Here is an 18326-nt window from a genome sequence, read left to right as displayed (position 1 = left end):
TAGGCTCCGCGGATATATGTGGGACTAAGAACAACCCAAAAGGGGCTTCTTGTTCCCATTCACATGTACAGGGACTTAATGTGGATACGAAAGAAAAAGATTGGGACTGTATGGCCACGACAGGTTGATTTCATGAGGTTTTATTTTTTATAGAATTAACACCTACCCCACCTCCACCTGGACTTAAAAAATAGTGAAAAATTATCACTCTAATTTCCCACTAGTGAAGAATAAGTTGAGTAAAATTGGTCTGTCATCAAATACTCCCATTTGGTTATCAATTAATTTTACCCTTGGGGATTGGGGGTTGTTGCAGATCATTATGATTTGTAATTTATTAAGAAATGCATCATTGTTGTGTTTTAAAATAAGCTCATTTGATTTGATTTAGCCATCTTTATGTATTCCTTTAATAAAAACTATTCTTTCTTAATAAAAACTATTCTTCCTTAATAAAAAATAAAATAAGGTCAGAATATCAGAGTAAGAAACATGAAACACCCTTACATGTTTACGGTTCATATAACCATCCAATATTTATTGATATTGTCCCCAAGATGTGCTTTTCCTCCCCTTTAGGATTTTTTTTTTTTTCTGGATGAAGAGTAAGGGAGGAGCAGAGGTTGTGCAAAATTTTTTTTTATCTCCAAATTTGTGGGTAGTCCATCCCCCACTCCCACATCCTTTCCAATATCTATACTTCAATATTTGAAGAAGCTGTTGAGATAAATCAAATAGTGACAAGTTGACAGGCTTACTTGTGTAAGCAATATGGTTGACATATGGCATTGTTATTTATGAATGACAGCATAAATTGTATTACAAAGTCCTATTGCAATAATACTGCCGTTTATTGGAAAGCTGCTCATCTGCCACTGGTTGTCAGCCTCTCTGGATGTAGTTCATCCAGGAGTCCAAAGGATAACTGTCCTCAGAATAAAGAATATTCATGTAAGCTAATGCCTCCTGTTTTGTTTTGTTGTTGTTTTGTTTTTGTTTTTGCAGCACTAGAAACACTCCCATCAGGAAAGAGGAGACAAAGTGAGGACAATTAGTTCTCTTCCTTTTGCAAAAACCGCAACCACTGTCACCAATGCAGTGGTAAAGACAGGCATAAATGCTTCTATTTTTTCCTGAGTCCCTTCTGACAACTACACAAACATTTGTGTCCCTATCACTAAATTGCTGCCAAGTACTTATTTTATAGAGAGACTTTTTATAAGCCCAGTTACAGAACAGTAAATGTTCACTGTAGAAAGAAGAGAAGTTCTTTTAGCAGACTGGAGAAGGCCTTGTTCTATGATACCTCCCTACCTCCACTCAACCTCCCCCTTCTTAAAAATGGTATTTAAAAGTTACAACTTTGGCTGAGAGTTTCACTATTTCCCTTTATTTTACATTACATTTCTCTAAAGCCCTGACAAAGAACTTTTGTTCTAGGTGGGTTTTACAGAGCAGGCTCCCCACCACACATGTGGTCCTTCATGGGTCAGGGGTCACCCAGCCCAGGAGTGGCTGAGAAGCCTAAGTCAAAGATGACTTGCCACTTAATGTCCTATTGATGATCTTGTTGAATTTATGAGTCTATGATATAGAAAAATGGTACTGGAATCCTGTGAAATCTTTTTTTTTTTTTTGTCTGAGTTACATAGACAGCTTATTCCACATTTGTTTCTTCTATCTTTTCCCTCACCCACCTTCCCCATTTCCATCCCTTTCCTTAAAAGGAAAATTAAAAATTTAAATTGTATGGTGACCAAGTATTTCTGTTTTCCAATTTAAAGGTCAGGGTTCTGATAGTTGTCTTTGTTTTCACTGCTTTTCATATCTCCCACCAGCAATATATGTGTATGAGACTATGTTGTGTGTATATATACACCATATTTATGCATATACATATACATAAAATACACATGATACTACAAAAGAACTGCCATCACAGCTGACAGAGGCCCACAAGCGCAATGAGATGCCCACTTGATCAGTGCACAGGTGGTTGGCTGGTGGTTTTCAATTTCTAGAAGACAACCCGAATTCCCAATTGCCTTGCCATTCCCTCTGCTCTCCCGGAAATGAACGCCTGCACACCACGCAAAGCCATCCCACATAAAGCAAAGATCTGACCCTCGCCAGCTCCCATGGCCTCCAGCCCAGCCTAGAGCAGGCCCCATGAGCTTTCGAAAGAACAATTTTGGAAAACTTACAAAGTGAGACATGTTTGCCCGATGGAGACAGTTGTGGGTCCCACCGGTCTGACACCGCCGTAGACAGGCCCTTCCAGAAACCTGTTGAAAAATTGAATTCACTCCCATCGTGTGTACTGCAGCTTGGCCGTTTTGCCTTCAGCGAAGGAAACCCAGCCTACCTTTGTGTCAATAACTCTGAAGCCTTGGCATTCTTTTTTTCCCTTGCTATCTCTTTTCCCTTTCCTTCCTTAAAATACACACACACACACACACACACACACACACACACACACACACACACACACACAAACTGCGTCTTGAGGGAAAGGGGTTTCGCGGTTTGTAGGGAAATAAAGCACTTCTGAGAGGGGACGACGACGTGACTTTGAACTTGGCTCAGCTCCTCTGTGTCCTGCAGAGAGAGGAGAACAGGAGCCGGGAAAGAATAGCAGCGAGGGCCCAGCCTGCGGGTCTCCGGCGGGAATTAACTCGTCCTCACCACCCGGCAGCGCGTAGCCGCGGGAATCCAGCGCTAGCGAGCCCCCAGCCGCGCCATCCCCAAACACGGGCGCGGAAAAGGAGGAATCAAAGCGAAAGGCGAGAATGGGTCAGAGAGGAGAGGGAGGGAGGGAGGGACGAATGGGGAGGGGGCGAGAGAGGGGAAGAGAAAGAGGGAAATAAGGAAAACTTGAGGAAGTCAGATGGCCTGAAAGAAGGAAAGTGAGGTCTTTGGATATGCGTGGCTGCTATTTTCACGACCAATCTCTAAGAAAATATTTTATTTTGGAAGTATTTTTGGAGTAAGCCTTTCTATATTCTCCTTTCGCCTCCTCTCTCCCAATAAAAATGAATGAATGAATAAAAAATAAAAGTAATCAAGTATAAAAGGCTGTGTGATGGACAATTTTTAATTGAGTCAACGTAGCAGGACAACCTTTCTGCCTGGAGATTTTCTCCTTTCTCTCTCCGTCTCTCTCTGGTCCCTCTCGGTCAAGGGGAACAATTTAGCATCTGCCCGCCCCCATCCTTTTATATAGAGAAGGAGAGGTGTGGAAAGAGGAAAATGTAGAATCTTCAGCTTCCAGGCAAACTCCCGTGCTTTCAGACAAGATGCCACGACCTCCCTCCCTGGTCCCCCTCCCCCCGGAATGGCAGAGAAGGGGTGGGACAGCAGGAGGGCGCTGGGATCCCTGCGTAAGAGGCTGCGGCCAGCTCTGACCTTCACAGAGTTCGCTTAAACCTGGAGGTGCGTCATGTGCTGGCACTGGAGTTCCGGGTTCTGACCGCAAGAGAGAGATAAAGGAGTCTTCCCGCGTTTTTGTTGATGTCATTTCAACATGAAAATTTTAAGTGCATGTTGCTTATTTTATATTACTAGAATTTTGTTTCAACTCCCAGAGATTTGTAAATAAAAGCAGTTCTCCATTCCAGCCTTGCGAAGAAAGGTGCTAGCCTCAGGCTGTCCTTTCACACCTTCACCGCCTCCTGGCCCGCCATTCCGCCCTCCGGTTACCTCCAGAGCTGGAGCTTTTTCGGCAGCGGGACAGGAAATGACCGCAGCGATCAGCCTGGGACCTGGGGCGCGTCGGGAGCTGCAGGGCCGCCGGGATAGACCGGCTAGGGCCAATGCGGCCCGGGAAGCAGCCTTGCGGTCCTGCCACATCCCTGGGGGGCACCCCCCGCTCTCAAAAAAGGAGAGATAAATATCTTCTGAGAAGGTTTAAACCCTAAGAGTCTAGCGTTTTCTTCTCCTGAGGCCCTGAATCTGACCCGCAGCCAACCCCCCGCCACAGCATCCCTTGGCCGCACGTCACTGGCGTCCGCTCACTTCCCACCGGACAGTGGCAGCAACCCTGGCTTCTGGGCATCCACCGGAGGTGACACTGTCTTTAAAAGACTTCCAAATAACCCCCTGTCTCGCGGGGTCCGATGCCCAGTGTTTGCTGTAATAGAAGCGGGACGCAAGCGGAAGGGGGAGCTTAGCGCGCGCTTTAGAATGGTGGGGGCCACTTCCCGGGCGGGGGGATGGTGTCTGGATGAGTGTCCAGTGAGTGGAAGGGAGGTGGATGTTTGCCTTTATTATGCCCACCGTCCCGTATAACACAGAGCAGGTTTACAATGGGGGAAAGGGAACCTGCTAATCGGGCAGGAGAGGGCCCCCCTGACACTCCCCGCGGTGTACTTCCGATGGGGTCCAGGGCCTGCATTAGTTCCGCGAGCAGTGCCTCCGCTGGGAGGCCCGGCAGATCAGCAAGTCCTCGAGCGGCCACGAGAGTCACCGGGGCTCTCGGTGCCCGCCCGGAGTGGCTCGTGTCCTGGGGGAGATGGTGGCCTCTGTGGAAAGGCGGGAGTGCAAGGTACTGGTCACATCCCCGCCCGGGTACGGCCGAGGGCGCTGTGACCCCGTGGCCCCGGCCCACCAAACGCCAGGTGCCCGGCTTGGGGGAGCGCCGCGGCTGGCCGAGACAAGAAGCAGCAGGGCCAGGCGCGCCGGCAAGGCGCGGGGAACTGGCAGACCCGGCCCGCGGCCACGCTTGGTGGCTGCGAAGGCTGCGGGGAGCGCCGGGGGCGCCTAGGAAGAGAGGAGGGCCGGCCGCGGGGCGGGGGCGCGGGATTGACGGGGCCACAGCGGCCAATCCAGGCGCCAGAGGGCGGGCGGGAGGGGGAGCTGCCGTTAAAGGGGCGGTGTGACCAGGAGGCCTGGCCTGGAGCGGGAGAGGGGGAGGGAGGGAAGGAGGCCGGGGAAGGAGACCCGGGGACGAGGGAAGAGGGGAGAGGAAAAGGAGGAGACAAAAAATAAAAAAAGAAAAGCTGCTTCTTCCGAGACGCCCACCGAAATAAACAGAGGTGGTGGGGGCAGAGCCCACGCAACCAAAAGGGGGAAAATACGCTTTGGCCTCCCCACACTTGCTTGGTTGGTGGACTCGGCTCTGTGTTCGCGGGTGCAGCACCCTTCCGTGTCCGGCGCCAAAGGCCGGCTCGGGAGAGGAAGGGAAAGAGAGAGAGAGATCACTTTTTTATTGTTATTGTTTTTCAGCCCAGTCTCCCCCTCCTCCCATCCCCCTTCTTGCCTTCTCCCCTCCCACACCCCCCTTCCCCCTCTCCTCCTCCCCCCTCCTCCGGCACAACTTAAAGAAAGAGGGAGCGGTGCGGCTGCTTCCTTCATCTGGGGGAATTCGTGGCCGCCGCAAGTTTACTACGCGAGGCGCAGCCAATGCCAAGCGCGGAGGAAGAGGAGCGATAAACCTCGCGGCCGCGGCGCCGAACAATAACTGCCGCGAGCGGGGCGGTGCGAGTAGGGCCGCGGGGGAGGGAGCGGCCGCCGAGCGCTCAGCGGAGAGGGCGGCCGGCCTGCGCCCGCCGACCCGGTGCCCCCGCCGCAGTCAGGTGGAGCCGCAGGAGCGCCGGGCCAGGGCGCCGAGCGCGGAACTTGCCTCTCTCCTCTCCTCGCCCGCGTTCCTTGCCTCCGTCAGGCACCGTGGCTTCGCACTGCTGTGATTTCATTTTCTGGGCGCCAATTTGCGCGGTCGAGTCCCGGTAACCGCGGGGCTTGAGGGACTGAGTGTGTGCGTGCGCGCCCGAGTGCGCGCAGGGGTGGGGGCCGCGGCGCAGCCCGGGAGCTGCTCTCGCCCCCCGGCGTCCCCCATCTCCGCTCGGCTTAGCTCCCCACACCTCCCTCCCTTCCTCTCTCTCCTGCTCCCTCCTCTTGCCCGCCCTCCCCTGTCCTGCCCGCCCGCCCCCGCCGCAGCTCCTTTAATACACTTTGGTTCCCCGTCTGGCTTTGGACTCTTCTCCTCCACCTCCTCTTCCTCCCGCGCTTCTTCCGCCGCCTCCTCCTCCTCGTCTTCCTCTCTGCGCCTTCGCTCCGCGCCCGGTAGCCCAAGGCAGATCCAGGCTGTGGCGGCGGCGGAGGCGGCGGGTGGTGGAGCGCGGTTCCCGAGGCTGAAGACGCCACTACCGCCGCCTGCGCTCGGAGCCGGGCTGCCGCCAGACGCACCGCGCAGGGAGCGGGAGCCTGGTCGGCGCAGAGGCGCGGGGCTTGCCGAGGCCGGCTGGGCGGCCGGGCGAGCTGGCCATGCTCCTGGACGCGGGGCCGCAGTTCCCGGCCATCGGGGTGGGCAGTTTCGCGCGCCACCATCACCACTCGGCCGCAGCGGCAGCTGCAGCGGCCGCCGAGATGCAGGACCGTGAGCTAAGCCTGGCGGCGGCGCAAAACGGCTTCGTGGACTCGGCGGCCGCGCACATGGGCGCCTTCAAGCTCAACCCGGGCGCGCATGAGCTGTCTCCAGGCCAGAGCTCGGCATTCACGTCGCAGGGCCCCGGTGCCTACCCGAGCTCCGCTGCCGCCGCCGCTGCCGCCGCCGCGCTCGGGCCCCACGCTGCGCACGTCGGCTCTTACTCCGGACCACCCTTCAACTCCACCCGGGACTTCCTGTTCCGCAGCCGCGGCTTCGGGGACTCTGCGCCAGGCGGCGGGCAGCATGGGCTGTTCGGGCCCGGAGCCGGCGGCCTTCACCACGCGCACTCGGACGCGCAGGGCCATCTCCTCTTCCCCGGCCTCCCGGAGCAGCACGGGCCGCACAGCTCGCAGAATGTGCTCAACGGGCAGATGCGCCTCGGACTGCCCGGAGAAGTGTTCGGGCGCTCGGAGCAGTACCGCCAGGTGGCCAGCCCGCGGACCGACCCCTACTCGGCGGCTCAGCTCCACAACCAGTACGGCCCCATGAATATGAACATGGGTATGAACATGGCAGCGGCCGCGGCCCACCACCACCACCATCACCATCACCCTGGTGCCTTTTTCCGCTATATGCGGCAGCAGTGCATCAAGCAGGAACTCATCTGCAAGTGGATCGACCCCGAGCAGCTGAGCAACCCCAAGAAGAGCTGCAACAAAACTTTCAGCACCATGCACGAGCTGGTCACCCACGTCTCGGTGGAGCACGTTGGCGGCCCGGAGCAGAGCAATCACGTCTGCTTCTGGGAAGAGTGTCCGCGCGAGGGCAAGCCCTTCAAGGCCAAATACAAACTGGTCAACCACATCCGCGTGCACACAGGCGAGAAGCCTTTTCCCTGTCCCTTTCCGGGCTGCGGCAAGGTCTTCGCGCGCTCCGAGAACCTCAAGATCCACAAAAGGACCCACACAGGTAACCGCGGCCGGGACAGGGATGGACACTAGGGGAGGGAAGCAGTGGTTAGTTTGGTGGGGAAGCGCGGACCGCCAGCCCCGGTACGGGGATGGGGATGTTTTTGTGTGTGCAAGAGTGCCAGCGGCTTGTTTCTGTTGGACGATTGAAGATTATTAGGTTGGGATTTTCCATTTGCGGATATTTAGTTTTAAGTGATGAGGATAACATAAAATGTATGCTCTGGATGATGCAATAGTTTCGTTTGCTCAGCCCAGGGGTTATCAATTTTGTTCGAAATAGAACGCACAAAATGAAACTGATCCCTAACTCGGTGCCCGGGAATAGAGCCTAAAGCGGATTTTGCCAGCTTGTCTGAATGTGCTTTTCTCCTCCGGGTGTGTGTCTGAGTGTCTTGTGTGTTTTCCCACTTTTACTGGGGGTCCAAACGCCCTTCCCGGGACTGTTTCTCATTAAATGAGTCTGGTGTGAGCCGAAGCTGTAAAACATTTCTCATTTTTAAAGTGTTTTTAAAGCCCGTATTGGGGTGAGTCGCGGGGCTTTACGGTGGTTTCGCAGCAGTTTGTGAAATTCTCTAATGGGCACTAGAGGGTTTGAGATGCCAAAGTTGGACTCACAACCGGGTCAGCGAGAGCCCCAGGGGGCAGCGTAGCCCCGCGAGGCGATCGCGTGAGGAGAGCCGCGAAAGAAGGCACCTCCCGCCTCATAGATTATTCATCTATGACCAGGTCCCAGCCAAAATCGTGCCAGACGATTTCCTAAAAGAAAAGCCAAATGTTTTAACAACTTCCCCCGTCAATATTTACTCCGAAGTGGGGATGCGCCAGCGGCCTATTGTTCTCTTCCGGGAAGGGAGGGAGCCGAGGTGCGAGACAAGCTTTTAACAAGGTTTAAAATTTGAGAAATTTATTTGCATGAAATGCTCGCTTTCCAGTCCTGTGTCTGAGCGGATGTCTTTAAAAAACAATTTAGGTGCTAATGGAATTTAACGTTAAATGGTTCCCTTTCCAAGTGGAGAGCAGTGTTTGAGTTCTCACACCTCTAAATGACTCCAAGCATTTGGAATTCTGGCAACAGGATGCGGGGACCACCAGAAAATTAAACGGAGATTTCGAAAGCCTTTGCTAACCGCTCCTACCCCACCTCCCAGGAGTGGGGTACCTCTCCGCTATTACTAGTTGCTGCCTTTTCTCAGATATTTATTTATTTACCTTTTTCCCAATTTATCTTTTAAAGATGGAAGCAAGACTAAAATTATGTTTAATTGATTTTGCAGAATTTTGGATGAAAAATACTGGCGCAGAAACTATCCACAGCCTTGTCCCCAAACAACACACAGCAACTCCAAATGTAATTGCCTACTGGCCCCAGAGAGAAACCGACAGCAGCCTGTGTGATTTTGATAATGCCCAAATATTTTGTCATAACAACAGCTTCTCCATGGCGAGACCAACTTGTTAGAAGCTGCGAATCCAAGAAGCCCTATACAAAAGTGGGCAGGCTGGGCGCTACCCCAAATAGTTTACAACTTTGAGGAAATGGGTGTCAGTCTGGAATAAACTAAAATATTAAATAAATGAGCAGGACTGTCAGGTGGGAAGGCGGTTAATTTCATCTTGATTCTGCCACAGAAGGGATCCGATCTGTTTAAGGGACCCAGCTCCCTCTCTTCCCTCTTCCTCCTCCCCGCGACCCTGCCCCCTCTCAGCCTGGGTGGAGATTCCGAGGCCTGTGGGTGTCTGCAGTCAGCGCCGGTGTTTACCTTCCGCAGGGGAAAAGCCCTTCCAGTGTGAGTTCGAGGGCTGCGACCGGCGCTTTGCCAACAGCAGTGACAGGAAGAAGCACATGCATGTTCACACTTCCGATAAGCCCTATCTCTGCAAGATGTGTGACAAGTCCTACACGCACCCCAGCTCTCTTCGGAAGCATATGAAGGTACCACCCGGGCGGCTGGGAGGAGGGCGAGTGGCGGGCGCATCGCGTCGGCTTTCAGCGGGTCTGGACAACCTCATCGGTCCTGGGGGGCCCACCCCACAGCAGCTGCACTCACACCCAGTCCCCTCTGGTCCCCCCTCCCGGCTTTTGTCTCGCAGGTCCATGAGTCCTCCCCTCAGGGCTCTGAGTCCTCCCCAGCCGCAAGCTCCGGCTACGAGTCATCCACGCCCCCGGGGCTGGTGTCCCCCAGCGCCGAGCCCCAGAGCAGCTCCAACCTGTCCCCGGCGGCGGCGGCGGCGGCGGCGGCAGCGGCGGCAGCGGCCGCAGTGTCGGTGGTGCACCGGAGCGGAGGCTCGGGAAGCGGCGGCGCGGGAGGCGGCTCCGGCGGCAGTAGCGGCAACGGCGGGGGCGGCGGCGGGGCGGGCGGCGGGGGCGGCGGCAGCTCTGGAGGGGGCAGCGGGACAGCCGGAGGCCACAGTGGCCTCTCCTCCAACTTCAATGAATGGTACGTGTGAGGGGCCGGGCCTCTTAACCCTTTCCCTTTCCCCAGTCCTCCCCGCGGCGAGTGCCAAGGGGACCTAGTGTTAGTGTTACAATTATGAAGCTGATTTTTATGATGAAAATGATTTTACCAGCAGAGGATTTTTAAGAGTTGTTTGTTGTTTTTTTTTTTAAGAAAATAATCTAGGCATGAGAAAGCAAAAGTATCTCTTCTGGAGTCTCTGAAACTGAAAATATAAGAAATAAAAAAAATAAAAATAAAACCCATAAAAATATCAAACCAAACCTTCCTGCCCTCACCCCCGTGCCCACTTTCCTTACTGCCCTGATCCTAGTCTTCTAACAAACTGTACATAGCGGACTCCTCCTTCCTTCTCTGAGGTGGTTTTAATGGATTCTTGGTGTATAGAAGTTTGTCCATTTGTAAAACTCCGGATTGCGTTCCTCTTCGCCTTCCTTCCCTTCTCTTCCCCCAAGTGATGGACTTTTTCTTTTCTCTTTTTAGTTTACCCGGTTTCTTTTTAAGTAATGTGGAAGAAATGGTTTACTTTGTATTGTGGTGTTGAATATTGTATTCCTTTTTATGAAGCAACTTGATTGTAAACTTCTTGTAACTATAGACTGGGAAAAACGAACCGTGCCAAAGTCGCCCTTCTGTTTCTTCAACACATGGATCCACAGCACATACATACACACCTCCACCACCAGTGCTTGTGAATGTATTTTTTCTGTTAGCTGGGTTTACATGTGATGTTTTAGTGCTTTTGCAAGTTCAATTTGTTAGTTCCTGTATGAAAGATTGTGGGGGGTGGGGGGAAATAAACGTTGTGCCGTTAGCTTTTTCAGTAATAACACCCTTCCTTCTGTAAATACCCGTTACCATATTTATCCATTTGTAATTAAATTATGGTATTAACTTGCTACAGAGGAAACAATATTTATAAAGAATGTTTCTTAACTATAAATATGTACAATTGTGGGCATAAACTGTTCAGATTTTTTTATTTGAAGGTTTTAAGTGGTTTGATCATTTCTTGTGATATGTTTTGAGAGTAATGCATACAGAAATATAATAAAATGTGTTGAAACTGCATGAACATATTATTTTTTCTAGCAGAGTTATTAAAATGGGAAAGAGACAGCTGAGGACTATGGATCTGTGTGCCTGAGTGGGAGACATCACCATATATTCTGGGGAAGAAGGTGTATGTATGCTTAGAGGCCTTTGGCAGAAAGTCTCAAAATTATTTTCTACCTTCTTTGTTTAGTAGCTGAGGGTGAATTAAATTTTTGGAAAACCCCTGTGAGGAATGGTGGCAGGAATCTTCAGAGTTTCTAATGGCTCCATTATCTGAAGAAATGCCTTTCTTTCTTTCAGCTATTTGGACTGGATTTAAGAGCACTAAACATTTCCTTATTCTTTGTCCCCTCCTTCTCTGCCCCCCTTGCCTCTCTTCCTCTGAAAAGCTGAAGTACAGTTATTTTTAATTGCAAGATTAAAACTGAGTTTAGTACTTTGTTTTTGAACTTGGCTCAATGATTATAGTTTAAGGGCTCGTTTCTACCCAGGTTTTTTTCCTCAAAATTTTAAGCAGAGAGCTTGCTCTAGAAATAGCTTGCTTGCACAGTTACTGCACACCAATAAACAGGATTTTCGAGAGAAGTTAATAAATATACCACATTTTAATTTTCTTTGGGGAGGGCGATAAGAAAGCAACAAAGAGAATCTCTTCGATAATTCAGCAAAATGGAATAAGATACAAAGACTAAAATTGCAAGGTTGAATACTGACCACTAGCTTTTCTCTATTACCTTCTACCCACGTAGGAGATTATCGAGTTTTCAAAGAGAAAGTGCTCCAAGGTAGAAGGCAGAAAATTTTTGATAGCCAGAAGAGGTGGAAAAAATTAATTTTTAAATCCCTGAGCCATTAAAACATCTCCATCTTCTTGACTGTCCTGTAGTTCCTAGAGGCCCAGACTGCCACAAAGTCACACTCGGTAGGGTGAAAAGACCGTTGGTGGGGGACCTGGACGGCAGCCGCGACACCTCCATAGAATTGATGAGCGCCTCGCTGGGCTCCACCCGCTCGCCAGACCAAGAACGCGATAGCTGCGATGGCGATCACCGCGCCTCTCCCCGGCCCCCCGGCCCTCTGGACTTAGCCGCAGGGCCAGGCCAGCAAGGCAGAGAGGCCACTGCTACCTGTTTAGTGGGAGGAAAAGCCTGGCGGTGTGTGTGTGTGTGTGTGTGTGTGTGTGTGTGTGTGTGTGTGTGTGTGTGTATCCCAGAGGGTGACAGACGCCCGGCTCACTCCCCAGCGGCCCTAAGAGCTGCCCGAGGACCAACTCCTGATGCAATCAACTCCCTATTAAAATCAAATTTATGACCCCTAATAATATTAAGCAAAATTATTAAAATAATTGGCATATGTTACTGATCCTTGAGATTTCATTGAACACATAATAAGCTGTGATGCAAATCATTCTCTAATGCCCCCCACCCCACCTCCGTGTGTGGGGGGGGGTAGATTAAATATTGGCCATAATTATTGTGCAAAAATTAGTCTATTCCAAATGTTTTTAAACGTTTATCTTTGGTGAAAATAGTGACATTTGAAACAAATCCCAAATGTAAGAAATATGGAATTGGGAGGGCAACTTTAGCGGTAACTCTAGGCCTTGGGATTTTTATTCTCATCTGGGAGAAGGAAAACAGCGAGAAGAGGAAGGTATCACAGCAACCAGCGCTTGGTTCGGTTCAGTCGTTTTCCAGATCTGAGTGTTGGACAAACAAGGGAGGCCCCTTTAGGTCGGGGCCGCTGATTCGCTTTCAGTAGGAAAACAAAATAGAAGGGGGCAAGGCGCTGGGAAGAAGATCACAGCCTAGGAGAGTCTTCTAGTCTACCCTGGGATGTGCTGTGCAGAGCGAGTGGAAGCAACTTCCCTGCATAATGGCTTCCAGTTCCCTGGATCTCGCGTCCCAAGGCTTTGTCCAAACGAGCCACGGATCCAGTGGTGTGGCCTAGTGTCCCTCTGGGCTTTCACTTCAGCTCTTTGGGAAGTGTAAGGGGGAGGGGACGATAGCAAAATGTATAAGAATATCTAAGATATAAAAATTGCTCAACTTAGAACGCGGGTGGGGGCTCGCGGCCCGAGAGCCTACACAGCAATGAGGCGCCTGGGCCTGGGTCTGAGAATGGGGGTTCAGGCGTCTCCCCCAACCCCTACCCCACCTCCAGCCTAAACCGAGCTAAATTCTAACCTGCCCTTGCCTTGACTCCAGAGCCACAAAAGTGAAGGCGGTGTTCGCTTCCCTCACGGACCCAGATCTGCACTGTGGTTCGCTGCCCGCAGGGAGGCCGGACAGCCGGGGCTAGAGCACAGCTTATGCCGGTCACCGCTGTCAACTTGAACTTCGGCGCGCCGCAGCTCACTCCCTTCGCGCCGCGCTATCCACTACCGAATAACCCCCTTCAACGCGAGAGTCGCTTTATCCGGAGGCAGCTGGAGCCCTCTCGGGAGGCCCATCATCATTATTATTAATTATCGTCATCCTCACTGCATTATTAATAACCGCAATGATAACTGGCATCGGTATCAGCTTCGCCCGGTTCAGTAATGTCTCCCGAAGTTCCGGGCGAGGAGGGGGTCCCTTCTGGAACAGAGGCCATGTCAATTCTGCTTGCGGCGCGGGCAACCGGAGGCTGCTAGGGCTGAGCCCCGGTGGGACGCGAGTAAAGGAAACAGGTCCCAGGCCCAGCACACCCAGCCCACGTTGTCCCGGCCCCTTTCCTTTCTTCCTGCACCTTCTCTCTTCTTCCCTCCCCACTCCCTTTGTCTCTTTTTCAGACGCATGTTGTCAGTCTCAAGTGGTTTTATTTTCAACATAAAACTCGGAGATCAAGGGCAGATCACAGGCTGAACTGGAAGCTCTGGTTTCCCTGGACTCCGCGCTGTTTCCCTGCAACGAAGGTGGCTGGTTACCCCGTCTTGGCAGAACTGGGGAGGCGTGTCCCAGGCGGCCTCTGGTGCTTGCGCCAGTAGCATGCTGGGACACGCGGGGACCCACCAGGTACCCACAGTAACCTTGGTCCTATCCTCCCCCACATCCTGTCACTGAAATAATCCATAGAGCTTGCTAGGCCTTCCTACAAGAGCTACGGAATAAAGGCCTCAAAATAACAGCCCACCAAGACTGGTTGAACCCTTGATGTGTTTTTACTTTTAGATGGACTCGTGACTTGGAAAACGACCTCGGGATCCAAAGTAGGCGTTCAATAAATACTTGTGGATTGATTAATTACAGTCTGATATCGCTCTGGCTCCACAGAAACTTGAAACTCGTCGGTCCACTGTTACCCCCAGAAGACTATAACGAACGGCTTCTATTTTTAACTGGCAGCTCAGATCAGGGCCTGGAGAAATGTCGCCCCCTCTCTCCACCGTCTCAGTCCCCAGAAGATTGTTGCTGGGTTTTTATTTTAGAGAAGACTCTAGATCATTCCAGACTGGATTAAGTGGTTTGGGCATAAATCCTCAGGCCATCCCGCTGGGCTCCCGGGAACGAAAACGCAGCCGTGGTCGTTTGAACCGGGTGTTCCGAAGGAGAACTTCTGTAAACCATAACCAGAGCGGCCAGAGGGTTAGAGTTCACGGTCAAAGCTTCGGGGCAACCCAGGTCGGAGTGTTCATGCCTCGCCCCGCCCCTGCGCGGCCACCGCCCAGATCTCCGGCAGGAACGCCGGGCCAGGGTCCTTGATTCCAAATTCCCGCCCTCCACTGGGCCCAGCCCTGGAAGCGTCCGCGCTGGGGCCACCTCATCGCCCTCCCACGTTTTCCTTTTGTTCCCAGGGGTCGATGGGCTTTTGAAGAGGTTACGAGTCACACCCTCGCTTCGCCTTCTCCTGCTTGGCCTCCTGCCCTGGTCCAGCATCCCGGCTGTCCCGCCATTCCCAATTAGGTTCAGCGCAGCCGTGAGGCCGAACCTGGGGGCGCCCCATCATTCACGCGCGGGCTTGGACACACACGCAGATACACAAACCCCCTCTCTCCTCACCCCAACGCACTCTCACACACATTCACACACACACACACATACATTTGCACATGCTCACCCTCCTTCGGCTTCAGCATTCCCAGACACGGACTCCCGTGGGTGGGAAGGACCTGAGGCCGCGGAGATGGTGTGGAGGGAGTGAAAGGAAACCGCGAGAGATACTTCTCTAACCTCTCGGCTCTCGCCCACCCCGCCTCGGAGGGGGACTGGGTCTGCTCTGCGCTCTCAGCCCAACTTTGCTTTTGAGGGTCCAGGTTCCGAGCCACACTCCCGAGGGTCGGACGTCGAGCCATCCATCCGCACAGGAGTAGACTGGGTGGGGTCTATCCTCAGCTGGGGTCCCCCAGGCCCTCTTCCCGGGGACTGCGATAGGCCAAGCTGCCCCGCCCGCCTGCGCGCCCTCTGCCCAGTCTGATGTGCGTGCGGAGTGGGTGTGTGTTGGGGGGAGGGGGCACCCCATCGGCTATCAATTAAACCAGGAAGGAGGAAAGCAAGAGCTGGCTGTTCCTCATCCCTAACACCTGCCTCAGCCTCTTCCTCTCCTAACCTCCCGGAGCCCGATTTTCTCTGTCCCAGAGTCCAAGGCCGGTGGCCCTAGGGAACAGAACGCAGAGCAACGCAACTAGGCAAGGGGGGTGGGAGGTGGGGCAGAAATAATGTTAATGTCAAAGATAACATTGTCGATATCGCTCCGCGACTGGGCTGCTCAGAGGCTGGCGGAGTCCTGGGGAGGCTCCAGACTGCGCGGAACTAGGGATGGGCGTGGGGTTCTCTTTGGGAGGGGTGCAGAGGGAATTCTCAAGTTGCTTCTCTCCCCTAACAAAAACTCTGGTCTGGAACCAGGCCGAGCCAGTGAGGATCTGGCCAAGAGCCACGGTGGAGCTTCTTGCTGAACACGAGTTTCGATCTTTCTCGTTTCTTGGCTCACTGGGCCCAAAGTGGTTGGTGTGGCCAAGTGTGGTTTCCCGAAACCCTTTGGAGTCAGTTGGGTCAGCATGTCCGCTGCCCCCCGCAACCCCTGGCCTGTCCTCCCTCGCATTTCCTCGCCCGCAGATTGAATAGCGGATTTAATGAGTGCGGGCGCCGCGCTGGCCGCGAGGTTCTGAAGATGCTGTGACCTGTAGGGAGGACGCGAAAGGTCAGGCGCACGCAGGGCCGGACTTGCGCTCCTCCTAGGCTCAAGCTGCTAGATATTGATCCTGGGAGAAAAATAAACAGAAAAGCTGGACATTTGGTCATGGCTACTAATGAGCCAGAGTAGGGGTTTTAATTGCTGTGGACGTCCTTTTACCAGATAATCTTTATTGCAGACTTCGCTGGGGTCAGTCTTTTCTAGTTTCGTTTTCTCACGTCTGCCCGCCCTCCTCCTTATATTTTCACTTGAAATATCCAGGCGAAAAAAGGCCTGTGTCAATTTGAACTTTCTCCCCCTCGCAGTGCCGGTGTGAGCGCGATAGTCCACAGCCCGTGTTCCCAGCGTGGCGTTTCTACTGCTCACTAATTCTGGAAATGTAGGGGATCCTATAAAATAAATTATTTCAATGTGGCTTTGGCGAGTCTGCTTCTTGACTTCCTCACCCTCATTGTTTCAAAGACTTCGTGTGTCCTTGGCCTTTAAACTTCCTCTTAACAATTTCATCTTTTCTCCTGAACTGAGAGCTCCTTTCCACTCTAGACGGGTGCATTCTATCTCCAAACATTCCCTTTTCTCAAGTCTCCAAGCTTTGGCACTGGCTTTGCCAACCGCAGTGCCTAAGTGTTTCAACCGAGCAATAAATTCTCTGGCAAGCTATTTCACCAGTTCACATTAATTTTCTGTTTTCTTTGGTACCTTTAAGCAACACTGAAATATAAGGCCAAGAACTGAAAGGAATTTTCAGCAAGATTTCTGCCTCCATTCTTGATATGCATTTGATAACTGTTTTTTTTTAAATAAAGTCATATTTGAATTGAGTTTTCTTTGAAACTGTATAAATTGACTGTAAATTCCATAAAGCAATTTCTGCTCTGTGATCAGGAGAGAAAATAACGCAAGCCCATTTCTGCCATAGAAATGTGTTGAAACCCCAGGCAAAAAAAAAAAAAAAAAAAAGCAGGTGCTGGAATAATCTTCAGAATTATCCTGATCCTTAAAGTTTCAGAGAGAATAAATTCGTATTTCACATCATTGCCAATAGGTCCCAGAAATAAAATCTCCCAAGGACCATGTTTCACTTATACTTTTCAGTCCATTTTTTTTTCTTCACACAATGATTTATTATGTAGGTAATTTTAGGGGATACAGTTTACAGCTTGAATTATTAGACTGAACACCTCTGGCTGACACCATGATGCCTTTTTTCTGCCTACAGCTGTGAGTCACAACCCCATATTCATACCTAACCGCTGCACATTCCTTCACAATGTATACTTCCTTCTTGCAAAGATCAAACATGCTTTGGTCAAAGTGTTTATTTTAAAATACAGGAAAATTAAAACTAAACATAGCTCTCCTGAAAAATCCCCTAATGTATCATATTCTTCTCCTCCTGTGCCCACAAAAAAAGTAACAAATTGCACCACTTTTGAAATAAAATTTTGAATTGAAGGGGAACACAGGCACATACAAAGTTTTCATTTTACTATTGAAACACATCAGAAACCCCCTACTTCTCTTCGTATTTGGATGTATTTACTTTTTACTGTAAAAATATGACAAGTAAACCCCTCCAAACACATATCATTAAGAAGATGCTGACTACCATCTACTTTACTTATCAATCTACAGCTCATTCTTAGTTCATTTTTCTATGTTAGTCTTAAAAATTATATCTCCCAGAATGTAATTTTAGGAGGCAGAGGGCAATTTGAAGTATTTGCCAAATGGAAAGCAAAAGGTCTCCCAATAACTCAGAAAAAAATTTCCCAAGTATCTCAGTAGGTCTTTAGTGTACGCACGGATTTCCTTTTTACCTTCAAATTAAGATGAAAAAAATTGCAAAGTCGAATCACGAGTTCTCCTTTTCAGCACCTAAACCCCTTAAAGTGCATTTTAACTTAAGTTTTTGGTGAACAAGCAGCCCTTCCTTTTTTTTCTAGCTTCTGACTACCCCCATATGAAAGGGACGTAGACCTCAACCATCTCCTCTTTGAGGCAATTTACTTAGCTTCTCAAGCCACACGGTTCTCTAAAGGAGGAGAAACTGTTGGGCTGTTTTTAATCAAGTTTGGAAGCTGAATCTTTTCCCATAGACGACTGTGCCGGGAGGTGGATCGGGCCGAATGTCTGGCGCTACGGGCAGCGGGCTCGGCGACACGTTTATCAGACACAATATCAGAGCGTGGTATTGAAGTAATTGCGAGCGGCAGAAAGGTTTTTTTTAAAATTAACCTCTGTTACGTCCCATATTTCTGAGTTAAAAGGCAAAAGAAACCAAACGGAAACCTGAAATGATAATCATTTACCTAGCCAAGGCAGACCAAGAAACCGGAAAGAGGCTTGATGCTTTGAAAATGTACT

At 51.0% G+C, this 18326-nt stretch overlaps 1 protein-coding gene across 1 annotated transcript; it reads left to right on the top strand.

Annotated features, from left to right (window-relative positions):
- Positions 1-5348: 5348 nt before the first annotated feature.
- Positions 5349-10825, top strand: ZIC2 (Zic family member 2). The gene is made up of 3 exons (XM_037800213.1): positions 5349-7333; positions 9105-9268; positions 9427-10825. The coding sequence occupies exons 1-3, from the start codon at positions 6262-6264 to the stop codon at positions 9781-9783; spliced, it is 1593 nt and encodes a 530-aa protein (XP_037656141.1). The 5' UTR covers positions 5349-6261; the 3' UTR covers positions 9784-10825.
- The last annotated feature ends 7501 nt before the right edge of the window (positions 10826-18326 follow it).

This window comes from Choloepus didactylus, chromosome 12 (assembly GCF_015220235.1).
Source record: "Choloepus didactylus isolate mChoDid1 chromosome 12, mChoDid1.pri, whole genome shotgun sequence".
In the NCBI taxonomy this organism is placed as follows: domain Eukaryota; kingdom Metazoa; phylum Chordata; class Mammalia; order Pilosa; family Megalonychidae; genus Choloepus; species Choloepus didactylus.
This window is presented reverse-complemented; position numbering and strand designations above follow the sequence as displayed.

Bases quoted from the DNA above. Each gene is read 5' to 3' on its own strand.
- ZIC2 (XM_037800213.1), top strand. From the start codon at position 6,262: ATGCTCCTGGACGCGGGGCCGCAGTTCCCGGCCATCGGGGTGGGCAGT. The intron at 7,334-9,104 runs GTAACCGCGGCC...TACCTTCCGCAG, and splicing joins CCACAAAAGGACCCACACAG to GGGAAAAGCCCTTCCAGTGT. The intron at 9,269-9,426 runs GTACCACCCGGG...TTTGTCTCGCAG, and splicing joins CTCTTCGGAAGCATATGAAG to GTCCATGAGTCCTCCCCTCA.